The sequence below is a fragment of the Colobus angolensis genome, unplaced genomic scaffold (genome assembly GCF_000951035.1).
Source record: "Colobus angolensis palliatus isolate OR3802 unplaced genomic scaffold, Cang.pa_1.0 Scaffold206, whole genome shotgun sequence".
Classification (NCBI taxonomy): Eukaryota; Metazoa; Chordata; class Mammalia; order Primates; family Cercopithecidae; genus Colobus; species Colobus angolensis.
The window spans coordinates 5,558,459-5,581,972 of NW_012115222.1; the positions used below are offsets into that span (position 1 = coordinate 5,558,459).

The following is a 23,514-nucleotide window of genomic DNA, read 5'->3' on the forward strand; positions in this document are numbered from 1 at the left end:
ATGGTTTTTGAAATGATGATGTAATCCTATCAGTATAGAATCAGTTCACAAACATTCAACTCACATATGCGTTTGCATAAAGTGAGCCCTACCTGTAGCAGTGTAAACCCATGGAACCTCAGAGGACCTTTATGGAAGCTCTGAGGGCTACAGGTCAGCGGGGTGGAGGAGTCTACCTTGACACAGGAGGAACCAAGTGGCCTCACAGAGCTCAGCTACCTGGGAGGCTGGGAGGGCTGCAGTGGTCAGGGTGTCAGGAGGGTTTGTAGGTGGTGGGCAGGGTCAGGGGCTGTAGAGCCCGTGGTCATGAATTCAGATGGGGTGTCCCCTCTCCCCACGTGTCATGACTGGGATTTTGGAGCAGGGATTACTTCTGTGTTAATTTTTTTTGCCTTTCTCCTTAGGAGGGAGTGTGTGGTCCCCAGAGCATTACAAACCTGAGTTCAAATTAGGGCTCCACCTCTTCCTACTCCAGAGAACCTGAACAAGATTCCTAACCTCTCTAAGCCTTTAGATTCTGCATTTGAAAATGGGGAGAGTATTAACTACCTTGCAAGGGGTAGCCTCAGAAATGAAGGCTTACTTCTGTGGTACATTTGCATATAAACAGGCACTCAAAATTAGTAGCTACTATTTTTTATTGGAAGATAGGCTGAAATGCTATCCGGAGGGGAGAGAAAAGGCTGCACCAGCCAAACTGGGTCGTGTGTGTTTGAGGGGCCTTCAATAGAGTGGATGAATTGTAAGACCCCCTCCCCACCAAGCCCTCCCCCTCCACTGTGCTCAGGTCTGCATGCTCAGCAGCACTGGGAATGGTGCCAGAGGCTGCGCGTTTGCCCAGTACAGCTTGGAATTTTGCATCAGAAGCAGCGGGGTGCCGATTAGGCACACTCAGGAGGTGGTGATGCAATGCAAAGAAATGGGGTGCTGGAGAATACGCTGTAGGGTCAGCGGTGGCTGCCGCATCCGGTTTAGGAGCGGCGGAGCCAGCGGGTTGTCTGGGGAGTTCCAGCGTTGGTTGTGGAGTAGGATGTGGTGTCTAGCTTTCAGCAGTAGCACCTGTTTTGTCCTCATCAAAGTGTTTAGCGGAGGGACTTTTGGCTGCCGAACTTCCCTTTGTTCTTGTCTGTATTCTGAGACATCCTGATAATTCCGTGGGTTACCCCAAACTCTTAACGTAGTTTTTTCTCTTTAAGTCAGAGAGTCCATTTCTGCCCTTATGAACAGAAACTTCATCCCAAACCATCTTACTGAAAGTAGTTCTTCCTTTTACTCACTTCCTTTATGGCATGAATCTGCACTGACAATTATTTTATCAATTTGAAACTTGTTCACGATCTTTCTTCACTTCCATAATGCAAGCTACTTGAGGGACCTCGTCTGCTGTTCTCACCATGCCTCTCCCTGCCAGGCTCCTAGGAGCTGCTTGGCGGCGGGTAGCGGTTAAGCCCACAGAGGCTGGAGCCAGACTGCCTGGCTTTGAATGGTGGCTCTGCCTTTGTGAGATCAACAGCCCCTACTTAGGGTCGTGGGAATTAAACTAGTTAATACACGTGAAGAGCGCCAGGCACGTAGTGTTTATGAATGAATGCACTTAGCAGAAATTCAGTTGAAAATAACGGTTGTTTTTCAGGATTTTAAGATCTTTGTCCCATCACCTCCACCCCCACAGAATGGGAGCGATCCTTTCCCTAGGGTCAGGCTGAAAGTTTGCCAGATTGGAATTTCGGGTCTGCTGGGTCACAGAGCCAAGGGCCCAGTCTTCAAGGTGATGCTCCATTTCGGAGCACTTTATGCAGCCCACGTTTTGTTCTGTAACAATCCCAAACTGGCCCTCCGAGCCTGGGAAGTCGAGTTTCTCCGAAACCACTGAGTCCGGGAGAGCCCCGCGGCCTCCCGCCCTTTCTCCGCAGCCTGAGAGGGCCCGTGGGGCCGCCGCTGCTTCCTGGAAGAGTTGCGCCTTCCGGAGTCGCAGGCTGCGGAGCTCACGGGAGCTTCGGAGCAGAGCATCTCGCGCGGACAGGGCTGGCGATGGGCAGCCGACCAAAACGCCGCGTTCCTGGTGACTGCCTGTTCCTGGTGACTGCTTTTCCCTGGTAGGCAGGCGTTCACTGCTCAGCGGCCGCAGCTCTTCCGGGGCCGAGGGCTGCGGCGCGTGAACCGACTTGTGTGTCCTGCGCAAGCTGCTGATGGCGCCACCCAGCCTGGGGCGGCGAGCCGCGAATATTTGCTGCTCTATTTTAAGATTCCCTGTCCTGTCTGTTTCCGAGCAGTTGTCACTTGGTCAGAGGAAAGGGAAAGCGGGGGTGGAGACAGTGAGGCCCAAGCCTCGGGCGCTTATTACTTCCAGCTGGGTGGAAATTCCCATCCCTCGGAGAAAACAAGCGTGGCCCCTCTCCTCCCACTCCTCCGCCCCCTCCCCCAAAACTGAGTGAGTCAATTCTTCGCTGGTCAGGGCAAAGTCTCGCTCATTTTAATAATAAAAATAAAGATAATGCCGCACTATTTGCATAACATCTCAGACTTTTCAGAGCACTTAAGCACTTTTTAAATACTTTCCTTTTTTTTTTTTTTTTTGGAGACGGAGTCTCGCTCTGGAGTGTAGTGGCGCGAGGCTGGAGTGCAGTGGCGATTCTCCTGCCTCAGCCTCCAGAGTAGCTGGGGTTACAGGCGCACGCCACCACGCCCAGCCATTTTTTGGATTTTAGTAGAGACGGAGTTTCACCATATTGCCCAGGCTGGTTTTGAACTCCGGAGCTCAGGCAGTCCGCCCGCCTCGGCTTCCGAAAGTGATAGGGTTACAGGCGTGAGCCACCGTGCCAGGCCTCAAAACACTTTTCTCCACTTATTGGTCAAGAGACATTATTACTCCCTGTTTGCAAGTGAGAAAACAGAGGCACAGAAAGGTTAGTAATTGGACATGGTCACACAGCCAGTTAATCAGATGACCAGTCACAGAGGCTGGATCTCCTGAGTTTTAAACTGAGCTGTCATTCAGTCCATAGCCATTTATTGTCTTTTCTCCCAGCCACGGTGCCTTTCCTGTGCTCACAAGCTTCTGTGTTATGGAGAATGAAGCATTGAAGGGGTAGTGTATGGTAACTCTGGTGTCTTCCCACTCCGGTGGCTTATTAATTCTCAAGTACAGCCTCATAGGAGAGGACATTCAGGCATGCAAACAGTTATTGAGTGCCTACTGTGTGCAGCTACTGTACTTTTTTAACACAGTTTATGGGAGAAAGTTTCTTAGCACGTAATTACAATGAAATGTAATAAAGTTGTTGATAAATGCACAATATTAGGGAAACAGAGAAAGAGGTAATCCTCATTGTCACGGGGCAGCCTTTAAAGCTTTTCCCCCACCTTTTTATTGTACAGATTTTCAGGCATGAAAGATTGTTACAATGACTACCACTTCGATTCAACCAGTATAGATAGGTAGATAGATAGATATAGATACTGCTTCAGAAGCAAAAGTTTTTCTCTGATCTTCTCTTGCCCTCCTGTCTCAGTCTCATTCTCCCACAAGGCAAGCCATAGGAACTAGGAACTAGAATTCCCCTTCTCCAAGGCAGCCATAGAAACCAGAACCCCTTTTCCCAAAGTCAGCCCTGAAATCTAAAATTATTACTCTAATATTCTCTTCATCTTTCTGTGTAAAAACTGACCATAAAGAAAAGATCTGATCTACGTTGTTCCAGAGAGGGTCCTGCCCCACACCCAGAAGGAAAGTGTGAAAGGAAAATATCTTGGGCCCCTTCAAGCTGGGAACCACTCAGGGCCTCCCATTCTATTCAGTCATCCCTCTGCTCACAGAGATAACAAAGATAGATGCATATTCTGATTGTCTCCTTTGGAAACACTTATCAGAAACTCAAACGGGAGAAATGAGAGAAGAGAGACAGACCCTCTCATATTGTTTTATATTGTTTTATACTCAAAAAAGGAAAGGAAAGCAAAACAAAAGGCAGGTAGCCCGGTACCTAGGAACCAGACCCGAAACCAAGGAACCAGATCTGAAACCAGGCCTGGGCCTGCCTGATCTAAGCCTGGTAGTTAAAGATCCAGCCCTGACCTAACCGGTTATGTTATCTATAGATTCCAGACATTGTATGGAAGGACATTGTGAAACCTCCCATTCTGTTCTGTTTCACCTCTGACCACTGGTGCTCGCAGCCCCTGTCACGTACCCCCTGCAGTAAACACAATGACAGTCACTAACAATTGGTGTGCACACTTCCTCTGTGCTCTACATTTATGGCTCTTATAGTTCTCATTTCATCCTCACAGTAACCTCTGAAGAAGGTCCTCTGACCATTGTTTTACAGATGGGGAAACTGAACATAGAGAGGTTAATGGAGGAAGGGACAGAAGGATGGTGCCATGATTTGGTACTGGGTCATCTGACTGCAGTGTCCATGCAGTTAGCTACGCGTTCTGCAGACTTCCTCCATCCCCAGCTCCCATGTAGCAGGACGAGCCGCTACACGGTATTCCAGGGCAGCATGTACTAGGGAGAACCCAGCTGTGTCAGATAGTAGGACGATTTCAGCCAGCTTGGGAGGTTGATGTCTGGTCTTCCTCTAGGCCCTGTCTTAGAAAAAGGAAGCTACCATTTTTAGGGCCCTCCATGATCCAACACTGGGCTCCGGGCCTTACAGACACCACCTGTACAGATGGGGAAACACACATTGGTGGGTAAGGAATCTCCCCACATTGACACACCTAGTAAATGGGAGTGCCAGGCTGGAAACCCAGTTCTGTTCACAAGGTCCATCCCCCTGGCTTGCTTAATCGATCACGACCCTCTCACGTGGACCCCCTTAGAGTTGTGAGCCCTTGAAAGGGACAGAAGTTAAGCACCTGATGAGCTCGGATTTTATTTTTTATTTTTATTTTATTTTTATTTATTTATTTTTTTTGAGACGGAGTCTCGCTCTGTCGCCCAGGCTGGAGTGCAGTGGCCGGATCTCAGCTCACTGCAAGCTCCGCCTCCCGGGTTTCCACCATTCTCCTGCCTCAGCCTCCCGAGTAGCTGGGACTACAGGCGCCCGCCACCTCGCCCCGCTAGTTTTTTGTATTTTTAGTAGAGACGGGGTTTCACCATGTTAGCCAGGATGGTCTCGAACTCCTGACCTTGTGATCCACCCGTCTCGGCCTCCCAAACTGCTGGGATTACAGGCTTGAGCCACCGCGCCCGGCCAGAGCTCAGATTTTAAGACGCTAGCCTGCCAATGCTCCCAGCTGATTAAAGTCACTCCCTTCACTATCTCGGTGTCTGAGGGGTTTTGTCTGCAGCTTGTCCTGCTACATGGGAGCTGGGGATGGAGGAAGTCTGCAGAATGCGTAGCTAACTGCATGGACACTGCAGTCAGATGACCCAGTACCAAATCATGGCGCCATCCTTCTGTCCCTTCCTCCATTAACCTCTCTATGTTCAGTTTCCCCATCTGTAAAACAATGGTCAGAGGACCTTCTTCAGAGGTTACTGTGAGGATGAAATGAGATGAGGACTATAAGAGCCATAAATGTAGAGCACAGAGGAAGTGTGCACACCAATTGTTAGTGACTATCATTGTGTTTACTGCAGCCAGGGTGTTTGGGATGCCTGGGGACTTGGATCCAGAAAGTTCCCTTGTGGTCACACTTGGAGCAGCACTACAGCTAGATGGCTGGCAGAGGAGGCGTGGCTTACCCAGTCTCAGTCACACAGCTCACCGCGTGTGCCGCCCTGCTCAAATGTGTGGGGCCTGTTAGGGAGAGCTCATTTCTTTCTCTGCAAAAACATCATGCACCCCCTGCTGTGTTTTTCGCTCTGTCCACCTGGGCCCGTTTCTAGGACAGCTGCTGTGTCAGGGGCTGAGGGCCTGGGAGCTTGTGAAAGGACCACCTGTTCCCATTGCTTTCTCCCACCCACCTCCCCCGCCCCCACTCTGCCAGCCCAGCCTCCCAGCTGCTCACACATCACACCACGTTTCTCCCTCTGCTTAGGTGTTGTGAGCACATTGTGAGAGGCACGATCCCTTCCAACTTGTTGCTGCATTACAGCGAGTGTTGGTGCTTTTGTGGAGCCTCCCCTGCTTTCCTATAAAATGGCTTTTCTTCTGTGCCCCTGCACCAGACTGCCCCACCCCACCCCCTACTCTCCCTGTTGACATGGGGACTCGTGGAAGGTGACTTAAAGGAGGAGGAGGGACCCCACAGAAAGTAGGTCCTTAACTCCCAGGAGATGACAAAGCCCTTCCCATGCCTCTGACCTGACATCTCTGCACGTGTGTGTGTGTGTGTGGTATTCACATGTTGGGGCTTGCTGTTCCTGGGGTCCTTATGTCTCATCTGTGGCCTGGCTAAGCACTTAGAAATCTCTGACTAGAACAAGGAGGAGAAAAGGCCTGAAGTAGCAGCCAAGATCCAGAGGGAGAAATGCTCAGAGGCTAGGGAACATGGGGACGAGGCATTGAATAGCCCTGGGGATGGACCTTGTGAATAGAACTGGGTTTCCAGCCTGGCACTCCCGTGGGGAGATTCCTTACCCACCAATGTGGGGAGATTCCTTACCCACCAATGTCTGTTTCCCCATCTGTACAGGTGGCATCTGTAAGGCCCAGAGCCCAGTGTTGGATCATGGAGGGCCCTAGAATGGTAGTTTCCTTTTTTCTAAGACAGGGCCTAGAGGAAGACCAGACATCAACCTCCCAAGCTGGCTGAAATTGTCCTACTATCTGACACAGCTGGGTTCTCCCTAGTACATGCTGCCCTGGAATACCTAGGAGAGGAAGAGGAAGGAGGCAAGGTAAGCTGGGGGCTTTTCACACTAAAGGCCGCCAGAGGGGTAGGAAGAGTCAGCACAGGTGCCATGTGTGTTTGGTGTCTTGCTTCCGACTCACGCTGGGCTCTGGAGCCACTGATGTCTGCTTGACCCTTCCCTGAAATTCCCCAAATTTTGCTCCAGTTTGCTCTGCACTGGAAGACTGCAAGCCACAGGGGCAGGGGAGCATAAGAGGGCTGCAGAGTAATAAGTTTGACTGCATAATTCAGCCCTCCTGGGACCCATTTCCAGAAAGTTGACTGGCTGAAGTTTAGCTGAGAATGCCTGCAATCTGGAGGATCTGAGGGAGGCAGAGCTGATAGTTAATCTCTGAGGATATTCACCATGTTTGGAGTGGGATTCATTCACTCTTTATTTAATGAGCACCTCTATTGTGTCAGACACTGCACTAGGCACCAAGATTTGGAGCTCCAGACCTCCCTGAGGCCATTTTAGACCTGTCCAAGTAAGGACCCACATCTCAAAGACAGCTTTGGAATGGAGGAGAGAACACTGAATGCCTTTGGAAACAGAGGTAGTCTGATTGTTGAGTTTTCCAAGAAATGAGGGTGGGTGGTCACTCATAGAGGTTCTCCTCTGTGAAGGTCTTTCAGTTCCCTGCCCCTAAACACACACACACACAATATTTGAGAGTAAAACAATGTTCCCTCCCTACCTATTCTATATCCCTGTTCTTCCCTTGACACAACAGTTAGACCAAGGAGCAGAATGTTTTCCTCTTGCCCATGATGTTACACATCAGCACTGGCTGTTGCCTCGGTTAGAGAATATGGTGTGGGGAGTGATGGTCAGAATCCCTCCTCTACTCCCAGATTAGGGGTGGCACCTGTTAGATTTCTTCTGGTGCTTATTTCCCTCTAGAGATAGAGGCACCATCTGGGGTATAGTACCTGTCTGACTTTCCAGTTCTAAAATAAAAAAGTGCTCCATCTTCAGTTTGCAAAGGACTAGGGGACAGGAAATATAAACATCGCCTTTCAGTCATTTGCAAACCTCAGGCCTCACATTTCCTACCCCCCCCCCCCAATTTTGCATTTTGACTGGCTTCTCAGGGCCTCGGAAAATTATTGAATGAGTGAAATGCAGATTCTAATAAGCCTTGTTTCTAAGTCTTAGTGAATGGAAATGAGATGCTCTCAGAAAAATGACTTTTGTGACAAAGGTGAAGAAGGCTAGGAGGAGGTATGGTGGGAAAGAGGAAGACATTTAGAAACTCAGGCTTCTGAGGTAACTCTCTTACTTCAGAAACGGAAGTGTTAAGGTGAGATGGGCCCATTTATTACTGCCGACTTATTTGGTACTTTAGGGAATGCAGCAAGGTATGGCAGGGATGGGCAGGGGTTTGCAGGCGAGAGTGGAGACAGCATGGGCTGGTGAGCACAGGGAGAGGTGGAGGAAGCTTGGTGCTGGCAGGCAGGGAGAGGTCAGGAGCCTGGAGGGAGGTAGACTGTTGGGTTATGGGGTGGGGTGAAGTGGACCTTACAGTCAGGCAGATAAGCTCACGGGTGTCAGACCACAAAACACTAAGATATGGGCCTGGAAAGGGCCAAGCCAGCATGTGAGAACCAAGAAAGCATAAACCTCAGAGGGCCAGGCACCATCCCCCAGCTCTCAGGTTCCCAGGAGGATGGGGAGGAACAAAGGTCTTGGGTTCTGACACATCCCAAAGACTTTGGGAGCTGCCCCTGGGCTCCCTCCCAGGTGGGAACCAGGCTTTTCTATGAGCAAAGGAAGATGGGACAGCATGGGCTGGAAAGCGTGGCAGGGGAACACAGAGCTGAATTCTGAGTTTTCCTGAGAAAGAGATATAAAAACCCACATGCTAACTGAGGGATTTGAGCAGAGAAAGGGACTCTCCACAGCCATACTCGGGAACTGCATACACAAGGGACTGGGAAATGAAGCAGCAGAAAAATCCAGAGCCTGTGATGACATCACAGTTAAGGGCAAAGACAGGAAGTGGAAAAATGTGAATGGGGAGAGAGGAATGGAGTGAGCAAGAAAGAGGATACAAAGAAACAAAACTGCAGAAGACAGAAGGATGACCTGGAACATTGTGCCATGATTCCCCAAGGATGTACTTCATTCTTCTCATAGCAAGCCAATTCTGAGTTCTAGAAAACACCACACGGCATGCCGACATAGTGTTTGCTTAGGAACCCAGGTCCTGGAGTTGGACTATCTGAAATCAAAACCCAGCTCGACCACTTACTAGCTTTGTGGCCATAGGCAAGTTATTTAACCAATCTCTGTTTACTCAATGTAAACAGAGTTTACTCAAATGTAAAATGGGGAAAATCTATTACTCATCTTATGAGTGTAATTGTGAGCATTGAAAGAGATACTTCAAGTCAAAGCACACAGAACAGAGCCTGGCACATAGTAAGTGTTCGATAAATGTTAGCTTTTATTATTTGTGTTGAAACAGAAGCCATTTACCCAGCCAACATTTATGGAACATATGCAGAACTGAGCATGGTATGATAGGGGCTGAAGATAAAAAAGATGACCAAGGCAATAATCCCTGCCCTCCAGGAGCACACAGAGGAAACAGACTGTACATCGATTCTATGAGCACAGGGCAACAGGGATGGCTCAAAGGAGGCCTGGTCAACTCTGCTTGCAGATGGGGGGATGTAGGGGGAATTAGGGATGGTACGAGAGAATAGAAGGCAGTTGAGCTAGGTCTCAAAAATAGGTAGAAAAGTCAAGAAGAGTCAACACCAATGTATGGTTCTGGGACTTAGACTAGTGGTCACCTCTGTTTGGGGGAGAAATTTGCTGGAGCAGGCATGAGGAGTGATGGAAGCCGTAGCTTGATTATATATTGGTTACATGGGTGTATACATTTGTCAAAACTCATTCAATTGTACTCTTAAGATTTGTGCATTTTATTATGTGTAAATTATATCTCAATATATAAGTAAAATCAGTTTATTGAAAAATATATTTTTTTAAATGAGTAGTACAGGAAGGGGAAGGACCTTCAGGCCAAGAGAAATTTTATGCTCAAGGGTTTGTGGGTATAAGGCAGCGTGATGCCCAGGGCGACATGCCAATTGCTGAGTTTGGCTGGAATTTAGGGTGTATAAAGGATGTGAGATCAAGTGGTTAGAGCCTTAGATGCCTTACAGAGGAGTCCAGACATCATCCTCCAAGTCTAGGTTTGGGGGAAGTGGGAAGGGAGGGAAAAGAAGAACCCAGAGAGGACTAATATAGCAGCAAAGCAAGCTGCACCCAATGCCCTAAACAGTAATCATTAATCATAGTAAAAGTCATTTCCTACAACCAGGCTGAACTTGATCAACTTCTCCTATCCAGAAGGAAAGGGTGCCCAAAGTTTTTGTCATGAACCAGCAGGGAAATGTCCCCAGTGATTGCCTATTTCACTTCTGCTGGAGGTGATCACTGCCGCCTCATTCAGCTGCCTCAGGATATGCTCTTAAATCTAAAAGTGGCATCCAATTGTGTCCCACAACCCTAAGTGCTTCTGTAGCGTTTAATAAATTCCTTAGTCTTTCTGCACCTTTGCTGTACCTGCAAATGATAATAGCTTTTCCTGTTTCTTTCACTTTCATGCCTCCTTCTACCTCTCCTGCTTCTCACTGGCTACCATGGCTCCATCACTTCTTTTTCAATACTGTCAGTCCTCTCTGATCAGCCTCTTCCCTTGACATCTGTTTCTGTGACAAACAGTAATCTCCTTTCATTTTCCCTGCTCCCCACCATGCAGTTCTGTTTCCTTAGCTAGATCATAAGGTCCTTGAATTCAGGGAAGAGTCTTAAAAGCTATTGTTTTCCCACCAACTTGGGAATATAGTAAATTCATAAGAAATATGTATATGATTGATTTCTACATAAGAAATATGTAGATTGATGATGGAATTTGGAGGACCTAGACCACTGTGGGGATCATCCGAGCTGAATCAGAAAAATGGAGGAAGTGTTCTCATTTCCCCTTACCGTTTTCAGTAGACAAAGATACCCACCTAGGCTTCTGCCTCCATGGAAAGGGTAGTGCTGGGGGCTGGGAGCTGAAGGAGATGAAAGGCAATATGGCTGGGATGCTGTGGGACATTTAATCTTGACCACAGCTTTGCCCAGACTGCTGACCCCAGATGACCCAGGGTGCAGAGCCATGCCCCCATGCTGCCATCCATTAAAGAGATCACAGCTGCTCTGGGAGTGCTGGGCAAAAATGAGGTCAGGTTTTGTCAAAGCCAGTGCAATTCATAAGCGAGCTCAACTTGCTGGATTTACAGCAACTGTCGAGTCATCCTGCATTACCGAAACTGTAGATATGAACCGACCTGCTGGGAAGAGAATTTGGGATAAATTGTGAACTTCAAAAAGTTTCTACCTGGAAACTGAAGAGGTAACCATGGCAACAAAGAGGCAGGTTGAACTGGGAGAGGGCCGTTCATCTAGAGTAGGGAGCTCTGTGCTCTCAGATTTGCTGGTCTGTGCACTGTGCATCAATTCCTTTGTTTCTTTTGCAATGGAGTGATCTCGGCTCACTGCAACCTCTACCTCCCGGGCTCAAGTGATTCTCTTGCCTCAGCCTCCCAAGTAGCTGGGATTACAGGCACCCACACCATGCATGGGTATGTTTTTGTATTTTTAGTAGAGACTGGATTTCGCCATGTTGGCCAGGCTGGTCTCGAACTCCTGAACTCAGGTGATCTGCCTGCCTCAGCCTTCCAGAGTGCTGGGATTACAGGCGTGAGCCACGGCTCCTGGCACATTTATTTTGCTTTCTTTTTCAGAGCAGGAGAAAGTACTAGCTCAGGAATTGGGAGACAGGGTCCAATTTCCAGCCATTTCCAGTTCCAGTACACTTAACTAAGAGTGCCTCAGGCATTCTTAGTTTTGTTGTGTATAGGCAAAATGGAAATTAAAAACTTCTTCTGGCTACTTGCAGGGATGCAGAAAGGATGGATAGGTTTGCGATTTCCAAGTAGTTATTTTATTGTTGTCACATGACTGTGTACAGGCTGATTCAAACGCAGCACTGCTGAGGGTGAAACTGGGTTTGATCCACCCATCAGTTCGTATTTGTCAAATGGAGAAAAGCTGTCTCACAGACAATACCCACATCCCAGCTGTGTGGTAAAAGCATGCCTTGGGGCCTCAGCTGCACCAGGTCAAACAACCTTCACCTGGCTGACCAACTCCTCCAGCAGAATGTCCTGCTGATGGGGCTGGGATGGATGAAGGCACCAGAGAAACACAGATGTTCAAAAAGGCATCCTTCCATTGTCTGTACCCCGTAGCTCTGCTCCCAACCCTTGCTCATCACCAATTCCTGCCCCAAACCATTCCCGCCCTGTACATGTGAGATAGGAAGAACGAGAGCCTAGGCTGGCAAGACGGGGTGAAGGTGGGATGTTGGCATCTGAGATAGTGCTGCAACGGGAGTGTTGTGCCAAACCTCTATTGACTCTAGTGGGGATGGCACCAGGTTCAAGAGGCCAAAGAAGAGACCCAGAGCCAGCAAACAAGACATTAGGTTTTACTGGGGGCTGACATGCAGAGGAGAGAGTCCAGTATCAGCAGATTGGACAGGAGAACTTCATAGCCCAGAAGCAGCAGGCTGGGCAGGAGAACCGCAACTGTTTGCAAAAGGCATGCAGTTTGTATAGCATTTCCATTTAGCACCCTTCCTTAACAGCTTCCACCTGGCAAGCTTCATGCAACCCAAACTCAGGACCTCCATTCCCTGTATGGCTGGTGTTCCATGGGCCGGGTTGGGGGCTCAGGTGTTCCTCGTAGACAAGGAATGAATCTCCAGGTTGGCTACTCTGGATTCCCGAGCTTGGAGCACACATTCATATATGTTGCCATACAGTGCCATTCTCAGGGTATGCTTCAGTTATTGCTACCAGGTGTGTTTGCCACATGGGAAGGAGCTGCTGCTGTGCCTGCCTCTGTTCTCCACTAATCAACCAAGAGGTTTGGGAAGGGTAACAACTCTGTCAGGTGGTATGTACCTGTAGTCCCAGCTATTTGGGAGGCTGAGGCAGGAGGATCCCTTGAGCCCAGGAACCAGGGGTTCAAGACCAGCCTGAACAACATACAAGATCACCTCTCTGAAAAAACAGAAACAAAAAACCTCTGCAGAGTGCTTAAGTTTTGACTAACTGGGTCAGCTTCTACAGGCCCTGGTTCAACAGCAACTCTGCATTGACAAATGACCCTGCAGTGTGTTCTGATTTTGGCCTCTGTTACTCCAGAGACCTCAACCACGACCTCACAGTCTCCCCTTCCCTCTTTGTGTTTTTTTCCCTTTCCTTCCCTTACTGCCTTTTCTCAACCTTCTCACCAAGCCCTCTTAGGTGGGGAACCTCTTCTTCCCTTGTTTCTCTTTTCTGACCATTGACTTCCAGGAACATAGAGCAGGCCTTGCTGGGGAATAGCATCTCTTAGATGCTTCTTATGAAATAAAAACCTATACTGTATTCCAAGAGGCACAAAAAACTCACTATTTTCCCTTATTGCTAGCAATCCCAGTGTCCCTATTAAGTAAAACTGAAAGCTATTATAACATTTTACTGAGTACTGACTACATGTTGAGCACTGTCATATAAGCACCTTATATGTTGTCGCGGATGCTGTGCTGTGCCACCCAGATCCTGTCTTGGGGACTGTGGCCATCATTTCCCAGGGTATTAGTCTCTCTCCAGGAATAGATAGACAAAGGGCACTGCATTAAGATTAGGCTGTCTTCTTGGGCAGCTGTATGCAATGAATGGTCTTTATGGGGTTACCAGGGCCTTGTCCTCTTGCTTCAGTGGACAGTTCCAAAGGGCCAGCTGAGCTTCAGGGCATTCCCTGGAACCAGCTGGGGTCTCTGTTGAAACGGCATGGCCTTCAACTCCTCCCTCTGCCCAGACCTGCTTCCTTTACTCCCTCTTAATTCTGATAACTCTCCCCAGTAAACCTCCTGCATGCAAGTGTCTACCTGAGTCTAGTTCCTAGGAACTCAAACTAAGAATTAATTTCTTTAGTTCTCACAACCACCTTATGAAATAAGTTGTTCTCTTCATAGAGACAAGGAAATGGGGACATAGAAAGGTTAAGCAGTCTGCCTAGTCTCCCATCAGTAACTGGCAGAGCCAGTTAACAGTCAATGGGGCCTTCCTGCAGCTGGGTCTTCAGCAGGTCACCTGGCAGAGCCATGACTTGAAACCTGAATATCTAACTCTAGACCCTGTACTCTTAACCTCACATGCAGCCCCTTAATAGCAATCCCAATGCCTTTATGGGAAGGTGAGGAGAGAGGCAGGGTATTTATTACCTTTATCTCAGAGATAGAGACACTAAGGTAGCAACTGCCTAAACCCAGGATCGTCCACAGGTATAGCTGTGACCGGATTACTAACCTTTGCGGGTGTGTGGGGGGCGGGGGAAAGGGGGGAGCAGGGAGGGTGCAATGGAAAAAGAATGGTAAATTCACATTTGAATTTTGGAGCCAACACCTACTAGGTGCACATCTTTGAGCAAGTTATTTAATATGAGTCTTAGTTATGTGACTGGCACATAGTAGGTGTTCAATCAAATACTCATCCCTATCCCATTTGTCTGTCATCTCCAACTGTGATCTTGAGCAAGTTTATTTAGCTTTCTGATTCTCGGTTTCTTCAACTATAAAATGGAGATGATGATGAAGAAGAGCTTACTTGGCCCCGTGTCCATCAGGGTAGGAGCCTCGTAAAGGGTACTTATCGGTATAATTAGAAGCTGTTTTGCCAGGTTTGCACCCTGTGCGCCTGTCCTTCAGGACCCAGCAGGCTCAGAGTTGCCTGCGATCAAAGCCCTGTGTGCCTCTCAGACCCACCACCCCCGTGGAAACTCTCCCAACACGACACCGCTGCGTGAGTTTCCTGCTGTTACTAGAGGTCGGCAGGTATTTTTCCCTAGGAAACTGGGTGTGCACGTCTCATCCCCGTGCCAATTCTCTTACCGCTTCTCCTTCCACACGCGGCGTCCTCCGGGGGGAGGGTGCAGCTCCGCGTGCTCCAGCTGCGGCGAAAGTTGCGCCCGGCCCAGTCTGGCTGCGGGCCCCGCCTCCGCCTTCTCAGCCCCAGCCCCGCCCTCCGATTGGTCAGCAGTGCCCAGCCCCGTTCCTCCGAGGGGATTAAAGCAGCGGCCGCGGAGTCTGGGTGCTTGCAGGCTGCTAAAGCCAACCCCAGTTGATTAGCACCTGCTACCGCGCTTTGCTTCCTAGCGCTCGCGGAGCCTCCTGGAGCCTGCCACCATCCTGCCCACTACGTGCTGCCCGGCGCCCGCAGCCATGTGCCGTACCCTGGCCGCCTTCCCCACCACCTGCCTGGAGAGGTAAGGGGAGCTTGTCCAACTGCTTGGGGGAAGTCCCACCAACTCTTAGGGAGTGGAGCGGCAGGCCTGGGGACCTGGGTGGGCGCGGGGATGGGACGCTGGAAGCTTAAGTAGAGAGGTAGAGGCGAACTTGATGCCACGTGCTTAGATTCCAGGAGCAGGGAGAAAGCAACGGGAAGGGAAGCAAGGGGCCTCTGCTTGCTGCCATCCCCATCCTCTGACAAACTGCAGTCGTGTTCAGGTGACCTGCTGAAGACCCGGCTGCAGGAAGGCCACGTTGACATTTCCAGGCAGAACTGAGCCTGCCCATTTCTTAAGCACTTGTTTTTCATTCCTCAGACCAGAGCTGGGGGCATTGCCTCCTCTGCCCCTGGAAGGCAGGGAGATTTTTTTTTTTTTTTTTTTTTGTGGAGTGTGGTGGGGCAGGGTGTGTCCATATTCCAGAGAGCAACTCAACAGCTTCCAGTCGTTACTGGCTGGGAAGGAAGAAGTAAAGATGAAGGCAGGAATCAGTTTCCCACAGTTCAGAAATACTCCTGAAAAGAATGCTGAGTTCTTTTCTGAATCAACAGGCACGAAGAAAGATCAGTGTGACTTTAGGGAAAAGCCCATATATGCAGCGTGTGTATTACCCAGAAAGTGTAAGGTCTACCATGGCATAGCTCAAACATTGCTTTTGTTGCTTTGGGGTTGATGATGCTGATAAGCACAATTTGGGCCCTGGGAACAGCCAAGAGTTTCCAGGAACTCTTGAGGCTAAACTTTGGGTGGCACCACCCAGAGCTCTTCTGGGACACATAAACCTCTCCACACTGGCTGAGCAAATGAGAATCCTTTCATGTTCCTGATTTGTTTTTCAGAGCCAAAGAGTTCAAGACACGTCTGGGGATCTTTCTTCACAAATCAGAGTTGGGCTGCGATACTGGGAGTACTGGCAAGTTCGAGTGGGGCAGTAAACACAGCAAAGAGAAGTAAGTGTTGCTGACCAGCTCAGGGCTCCGAGAGGGAAGGGAGCGGGAACGGAGTCATGAGGAGGGAAATACAAGGAGAAGCCAGGACACGCTAAGTGGATCTTGGCAACGCCTCACTAGAGATTTTAGTGAGACTTGTTGCTGGTCTGTTATGACTACTTGGCTCATGGGTGAGTGGGTAGGTGGCTCCAGGGCTCCAAGTCCATCCACCGATGAGGGCACACAGGGCATGAATGCCTAGTTAAGCAGACTCTCCCACCTGGGGTTTCATTGCACATGCATCCAGGGCTAGGACAGAGTCCAAGACCACTTGAGGTTTTTATTAATGACTCTAGCATGTACCTTGCCTAGAAACCCTTTCATATTGGCTATCAACTGTACCAAACTCTGGAGTTATGTGTAGATGTAATCTCTATTTATGAGGCCCTTATGTCCTTGGGAAGGTGTACAAAACAAATCTTTGAGAGTCAGGGGAATTGAAATAATTTTTGGACAGAGAAGAGACAGGCTTAGAGATACTGACTGAAGACTAAAGAGTCCCTGGCTTTGATTTCTGGTTGCTGAATTGTCCTCTAGAAAACATTATTGCTTACCCTAAGTCCAACTAAGAGTTTGAGGTGTCAGCTTCAACAATCACCAAGCAAGCCTGTCTGTGAATTTTATGCAATTTTCCATTAGAGTTCTGGCTAGAATTTGTACTATGCTTTGGTTTGTTGATTTTTTTTTCTTACTCTTTTTTTTACTTTTTGTCTTTTAGTAGAAACTTCTCAGAAGATGTGCTGGGGTGGAGAGAGTCGTTCGACCTGCTGCTGAGCAGTAAAAGTGAGTAGGAGACTTTTGTGTCTGTCTCTGGGTGGCACGTGTATACTCATGTGCTTTGGAACCAGCTCCAGGACTGCTGAGAGCCTGGGCAGAATAATAGTAGTAGTAATAATAATAATAATGATCCCCTAGTGTGCCAGCCTCTATTCAACACATAAAGGCAGGTCCTTGTTCAAGAAAATTATGTTCTAAAAATAGAGCCATTAAGTGCAATTGCTTTCCTTTCTTCTTGTATTCCCTGCTGTCCCTTCGGCTGACCTGTTTCCTCCTCTTCCCCACAACCCCAGATGGAGTGGCTGCTTTCCACGCTTTCCTGAAGACGGAGTTCAGTGAGGAGAACCTGGAGTTCTGGCTGGCCTGTGAGGAGTTCAAGAAGATCCGATCAGCTACCAAGCTGGCCTCCAGGGCACACCGGATCTTTGAGGAGTTCATCTGCAGTGAGGCCCCTAAAGAGGTTAGAGCCCCCATATGCCCAGTGAATCTTCAAGACCCTGCCTGCTCCTTCCCCTCTGAGAGTGAGGGCTAGTGGGAAGGAAAGGCTAGGTGTAGAAGTAGAAGGGCCTTACTTGGCACAGGGGTGAGTGGGCTTCTGTGACCAGAGACTAGAAAAGCCAGGCTCAGTGCCACTCCTGGGTGCTTAACCCTATGACTCACGATGGGGCAGGATGGATTGGCAGGTTTTTCGGCTTCTATCCATACCCATCTTTATAAACCCATCCGTTTTTAGAGGCTCAAAACACTTACCAACTGGGGAGACAAGGTCCGCACAGGGACCTTATATAACCTGGCTCAGTCCCCGGGCTGACCTGCCTGAGGCCTGCAGGTCTTTAGTCTGTGATTTTTTTGTCTACCTTCCCTCCTGGCCACGATGCATGGCAGCTGCATTTGCTAAAGAATACAGCGCCACCTGGTGGAAAGATAAGAGTAATGCCTTACTTTTGTACCTTATTTTTGTTTTCTGACCGCTGATTGAGTCCCCATAATTCTGTAAAGCCCCAATTATATTCAAGACACTGTTACAGTCACTGTGTATGTCACAGTGAACCAAACAAAGTCCCTTACCTAATGAAACTTATAATTTGAATGGGGAAAGATGCCAATAACCAACTAGACAAATACATACCAGGTGATGAGCTATGCGCTCATAAAACTGCAGCAGGAAATGAGAGATAGGGAGTACCAGAGGTAGGGCCTGGGAGGAGGTAAGGTTTTCCATTCTGTAAAGGGAAGTTAGGAGCGGCTCTTTGATATGGTGACATATGAACAGAGATACGAAAGAATTCAGGGAGGGAAGAACATTCCAACACAGGAAGCAGCAAATGCAATGGACAGAACCTGCCTGTCACAGTCACAGATGAGCAAGTGGACCTGCGGAGAGCGGGGCAAGAGCAGGAGATGAGGTCAGACATGAGGCAGATGGCCAGGTGTGGGCTCGGGGGCCCAGCAACCCCTTTGGCTCTTCCACTGAAAGACATGAGGAGACAACAGAGGTGCTACCAAACTGAGTTGGGTTTTGAAAGGCTCACTGTAGCTGCCGGGTAGAGAACAGACCATGGTGGTGGCGGGTAAGGTAGCAGAGAGACCAGGTAGGAGGCCTTGGTGCAAATCCCAGGAGAGCCGATAGTAACTGGAAGCAGGGTTGCTGTAGAAGAAAGGGTGAAAGGGGATTGCGTTTGTATACATTATTGATAGATCCTCATGTTAATTCTGAGAGATTGGAGGACAGACACTGGATCAGATGTGGGTACAAGGCCAGAGCTGAAAAGCTAGTTAGCGATCAATTCAGGAGCGCCCCCTTCCTGATGTAGCATCTGGTGCTCTTTCCAATGCCCAGCCTGCCCTTGGCCCTCCCTCAGCCATGCCCACCCTTTTCTCCAACTCACCCTGTGCGTGTCCTCCTTCCCGCAGGTCAACATTGACCATGAGACCCGCGAGCTGACTAGGATGAACCTGCAGACGGCCACAGCCACATGCTTTGACGCAGCTCAAGGGAAGACACGTACCCTGATGGAGAAGGACTCCTACCCACGCTTCCTGAAGTCGCCCGCTTACCGGGACCTGGCTGCCCAAGCCCAAGCCTCAGCCGCCTCTGCCACTCCGTCCAGCTGCAGCCTGGCTGAGCCCTCACACGCCTGAGTCTCCACAGCAGTGAGGAAGCCAGCTGGGAAGAGAGGTTGAGTCACCCATCCCCAAGGTGGCTGCCCCTGTGTGGGAGGCAGGTTCTGCAAAGCAAGTGCAAGAGGACAAAAAAAAAAAAAAAAAAGGCGCTCCAGCAGCCTGTTTGGGAAGCAGCAGTCTCTCCTGCAGCTACTGTGGGACTCATGCTGGAGAGGGGCCACCCACTTCCAGGACCTGTGAATAAGGGCTAATGATGAGGGTTGGTGGGGCTCTATGTGGGGAAAAAGGGTGGTACGGGGTTAGCACTCGCTCTCGTTCTCACCGGAGAAGGAAGCGTTCTAGCGTGATTTAGGAAACATGGATAAAGGGAACTGTGGAAATGAGAAGAGGAAAGACACGCAGATCAGCTGTTTTGCCTGTTGCTCGGTTGATTCTGATCGCATCCTGTTTTCCTAGTTCCCAGACTGTTCTGGGCACAGAAGGGACCCTGGGTGTAGAGTCTTCCCCTTTGGCCCTCCTCACTGGACTCTGGGCTGGCCCAGAGTCCCTTAGCTTGTACCTCCTAACACTCCTGTGTGTCTGTCCAGCCTTGCAGTCATGTCAAGGCCAGCAAGCTGATGTGACTCTTGCCCCATGCGAGATATTTATACCTCAAACACTGGCCTGTGAGCCCTTTCCAAGTCAGTGGAGAGCCCTGAAAGGAGGCTCGCTTGAACCACCCTCAGTGTTCTGGGTGGCCCCCGGCAGGTGGCCCCTGACCCTGTGTTGCAACGGGGTCCACCTGTGAGCAGGCCCCCCAGGGGCCTTTTCCTGGATGTGCACTCTCTGAGTTCTGTGCTGTCTCTTGGAGGCAGGGCCCAGGAGAAGAAAGTGTGGAGGCCTCGGGGAGTGGCTTTTCCAGCTCTCATGTCCCGCAGTGTGGAACAAGGCAGAAAAGGATCCTAGGAAACAAATCTCTTGGCAGTCCCTGAGAGTCCTGCTGAAATCCAGCCAGTGTTTTTTTTTGTGGTATGAGAACAGGCAGAAAGAGATGCCCCAAGATAGAAAGGGAGCCTCGTGTTTCTTTCCTGCGGACATGAGATGAACCACTGGAGTGGGCAGAGGTGGCCCAGGACCATGGCGCCCTTAGAGTGCAGAAGCTGGGGGAAGAGGCTGCTCGGAAGGGCAGGACTGGGGATAATCAGAACCTGCTTGTCACCTCAGGACCTCACCGAACAAACGTTTCCTAATGGGAACTCCTGCAGCAGAGCCCAGGCTGGAGGTGAATTACCCAGGGCAGCCCCCTTGTGGCCCAGGATCATCAACATTGTTCTTTCTGCACCATGAGCGCCTCCAGATTATTTAAGTGTATTGTATCATTGGTTTTGTGTGATTGTCATAACATTGTTTTTGTTATTGTTGGTGCTCTTGTTATTTATTATTGTAATCTCAGTTTGCCTCTACTGGAGAATCTCAGCAGGGGTTTCAGGCTGACTGTCTCCCTCTCTCCACCAGACTCTACCTCTGAATGTGCTGGGAACCTCTTGGAGCCTGTCGGGAACTCCTCACTGTTTAAATATTTATTTATTGTGGTAAATGGAGCTGGTTTCCTAGATACGAATGATGTTTGCAATCCCCATTTTCCTGTTTCAGCATGTTACATTCTTATAAAATAAAGACAAAAGTCAAATATGACATCCTGTCTCCAAATGCTGTGTGGGTCAGGGGAAAAGGGGAAGTGTTGTGGAGAGCTCTGGGGAGGAGCTGGCTTTTGGGAATTCCACAGGACAGGCGAGTGAGCTTCCACGGCACAGGCAGAAGTACAGGGAGAGCTCAATGTTCACCTGGTACCTGACAGAGTCAAGAGAAGGGGATGGGCTCTAGCGAGGACCACTGTGGTCAGTGACTTTTGAAGCTCATGACAGTCCCACTTGTGCTGGGTGTTGTGTGGATTGGACTGGGCTCAATCCACTGTCATTTCAGAGCCCAAATCTTTTGCCCACCTGGCTGGGACTCAGCATGAGCCATTCCCAGTTCCGCCTGTAACGGTGCAGGGGTCAGTACCGCTTGGTCAAGTAGCAGGACATCATCAGTCAGATGGTGACTTTTGTAGGATTTTTATTTTTAAAAGTAATTTGTAATTACATTCAATTACAAATCTTTTGTAATTTATATTCAAGAAATTATTATTCTTTTTATAATTTCATAGAAGTATCTGAGATGAGGTATATGAAGCCACTCTGTACATGAGGCTGCTCCATTCCATGGGCCGAGGGAATAAGTGTTGAGCTGTGCTTGAAAGAATTTGGGGATAGGGAGACAGGCTCGGTGGCTCATGCCTGTGAGCACTGAGAGAGGGAGGCTGACGAGGGTGGCTCACTTAAGCCCAGGAGCTCAAGACTAGCCTGGGCAACATGGCAAAACCCAGTCTCTACAAAAAGTCAAACATTAGCAGGGTGTGGTGGCACATGCCTGTAGTCCCAGCTACTTGGTAGACTGAGGTGGGAGGATGGCTTGTGTGGGGAAGGTCAAAGCTGCCATGAGCTGAGACCACTCTACTGCATTCCAGCCTGGGGGACACAGTGAGACCCTGGGGATAGGTTTGCAAGGATCAAAATCTGTTCTTCCTCTGCCAGTTGTCTGCCTGTTCTCCTTTTACATCCTACTGAATCCCTCTCCTTTTTTTCTGATTACCACTACTTAAAAAAACGGTTTCTCCTCTGTTGAATGATCTGTTTATACACAGATGTGGACCTTACATGGACCTTTATTTCTTCCCTATTGATAGTCTGAGTAAAGTGATCAGACTTCAGGAACATGGGGTAGAAAGCCCTATAGAATCACATCTTAAGCACAGAGCTATGGAGTGATTCTGTGGGTGACACCAGGGAGGATCCTGAAATTAAGGGCCTGGGAAGGAAGACGGGGACCAACACTGTGGCAGGCCCTGACCTCCGTTAGTTCTTACAATAGCTCTGTGGAGTGGGTCTGAACACTTTATCATCCAGAGAAGGAAACAAGCTCTGAGAGGGAGGGACATGCTTGGGGCAGCCGGCCAGTGAGTAGCAGAGTGGGGATCTGAACTCAGTTATGCCGTGGGGGAGTCCAGTCTGTGAAAGATGGGTGGAGGAATATGACTGATAAGGGAAGAAAGAACGGAGGACCTAGGAAGACAGGGAGGTACTAACACTCGACCTTTCTTACTACTTTCCTTCCATCTTTATGCCTTTAACATGCATGTATTGAGTGCATCGAAATCCCTCAGACCCAATGGGTCCAGCTTCTCCACAGGCTCACCGAGGCTTCCTTAGAGGACTCTCTCATCCTCTCCAATCTGGGATACCACAATTTCCCACCGGGTCTCCTTACCCCAGCCTCTCCCTGCGCTGGTTCATTTTCCACACTGTGCCAGTCTTCAGCTGTAAAGCACAGATCTGAGCACTTTGTGGCTATGTTAAAACCCTTCAGCGGTTCACTTTTGACTCTAAGATAAAGTCCAGCTTTAATCCTGACACACAAGGGGGTCTCTGACCTGACCCAAGTCCCTCTCTAGACGTATCTTCTGCCTGGACGGCCTTCACACTCAGGCTTTTTCCTTCTCTCTTTTTTTTTTCTTTGTGTGTGTGTGGCTACACATGCTGTTCTGTCTGCTTAGAACACCTCTTTCTCCTCTTTTTTAGAAAAAATTGGGGGTTGAGGCGTGAGGAGGAGAATGCCAACTTTCAAAATCCAGCAAAAACATCACCTCCTCAGTGAAGCCTTCCCAGATGTCCCCATACAGAGTTAATTGCTCCCAACTTGCATGATCCTAAGACACACTGTTCTTACTTTGATTGTAGCACATATGGCATTCCTCCATACCTTCCTTCTTCATGGCCCTTGCTCTCCTATTAAACTGAGCTCTTCAAGGTCAGGATCATATCATTTACCTTGGTGAGATGGGGCAGAAGAGACTACAGCAAAACGGTTCTTCAGTCCCAGCTGTGGAGTTAGAATGTCGGGTTGGAATCCTGGACATTCACCTTGGAAAGTTGCTTAAGCCTCAGCTTCAGTCCCCTCAGCTGTAAAATGAGGATAATAAGAGTAAGCTTCACTGGGAACACTGAATGAAATAAAAGTGTGCAGCACAATGTTGATGCCTCATGACTCCTGGCTATTATTATTATCTGATTCCCAGTACTTAGCACAGTGACTTGCATACAGTAGGCATTAGTCAAGTCAAGAAGTCTTTTGACTTTTTGAATAAAATGGCAGGATCAGAATTTGAACTCAGGATTCTAAATCTACTTTTATTTTTTTAGCTGCTTCAATACCATATTTCATCTGACGTTTACAGCATTCCAGAATTTCAGATAAAGAAATGGAAGGCTGGAGGCATTAAGTAAGCCAGGGTATTACAGGGACCATGGGATTCCTGCAAACCAGGTCAGCCAACGCTGTTTTTTTTTTTTTTTTTTT

The 23,514-nt window shown here is 49.0% G+C and overlaps 2 protein-coding genes across 3 annotated transcripts; one reads left to right on the plus strand and one right to left on the minus strand.

The window, feature by feature from the left end:
• Positions 1 to 620: 620 nt before the first annotated feature.
• On the minus strand, positions 621 to 10,445 carry LOC105511922. The gene is made up of 2 exons (XM_011942134.1): positions 10,420 to 10,445; positions 621 to 2,279 (listed from the first exon to the last, which is right to left on the minus strand). The coding sequence occupies exons 1-2, from the start codon at positions 10,443 to 10,445 to the stop codon at positions 1,655 to 1,657; spliced, it is 651 nt and encodes a 216-aa protein (XP_011797524.1). The 3' UTR covers positions 621 to 1,654.
• A 4,524-nt stretch (positions 10,446 to 14,969) lies between these two features.
• RGS16 (regulator of G-protein signaling 16) lies at positions 14,970 to 20,751 on the plus strand. 2 transcript variants are annotated; one of them, XM_011942115.1, is made up of 5 exons: positions 14,970 to 15,166; positions 16,027 to 16,137; positions 16,895 to 16,959; positions 17,247 to 17,413; positions 18,868 to 20,751. In XM_011942115.1, exons 1-5 carry the CDS (start codon positions 15,123 to 15,125, stop codon positions 19,093 to 19,095), a joined length of 615 nt encoding a protein of 204 aa, XP_011797505.1. In that variant the 5' UTR covers positions 14,970 to 15,122; the 3' UTR covers positions 19,096 to 20,751. The 2 variants fall into 2 exon arrangements, with proteins under 2 accessions (XP_011797505.1, XP_011797506.1); XM_011942116.1 differs by having other exon boundaries at positions 14,994 to 15,166; positions 16,898 to 16,959.
• Positions 20,752 to 23,514: the final 2,763 nt, after the last annotated feature.

Coding starts and splice junctions, on each gene's coding strand:
- LOC105511922 (XM_011942134.1), bottom strand. CDS start 10,445: ATGGTAGCCAGTGAGAAGCAGGAGAG. Junction 2,280..10,419: donor GCCAGTGAGAAGCAGGAGAG/GTAGAAGGAGGC, acceptor CCTCTGACCAAG/TGACAACTGCTCGGAAACAG.
- RGS16 (XM_011942115.1), top strand. CDS start 15,123: ATGTGCCGTACCCTGGCCGCCTTCCCCACCACCTGCCTGGAGAG. Junction 16,960..17,246: donor CCTGCTGCTGAGCAGTAAAA/GTGAGTAGGAGA, acceptor CCACAACCCCAG/ATGGAGTGGCTGCTTTCCAC. Junction 17,414..18,867: donor GCAGTGAGGCCCCTAAAGAG/GTTAGAGCCCCC, acceptor TCCTTCCCGCAG/GTCAACATTGACCATGAGAC.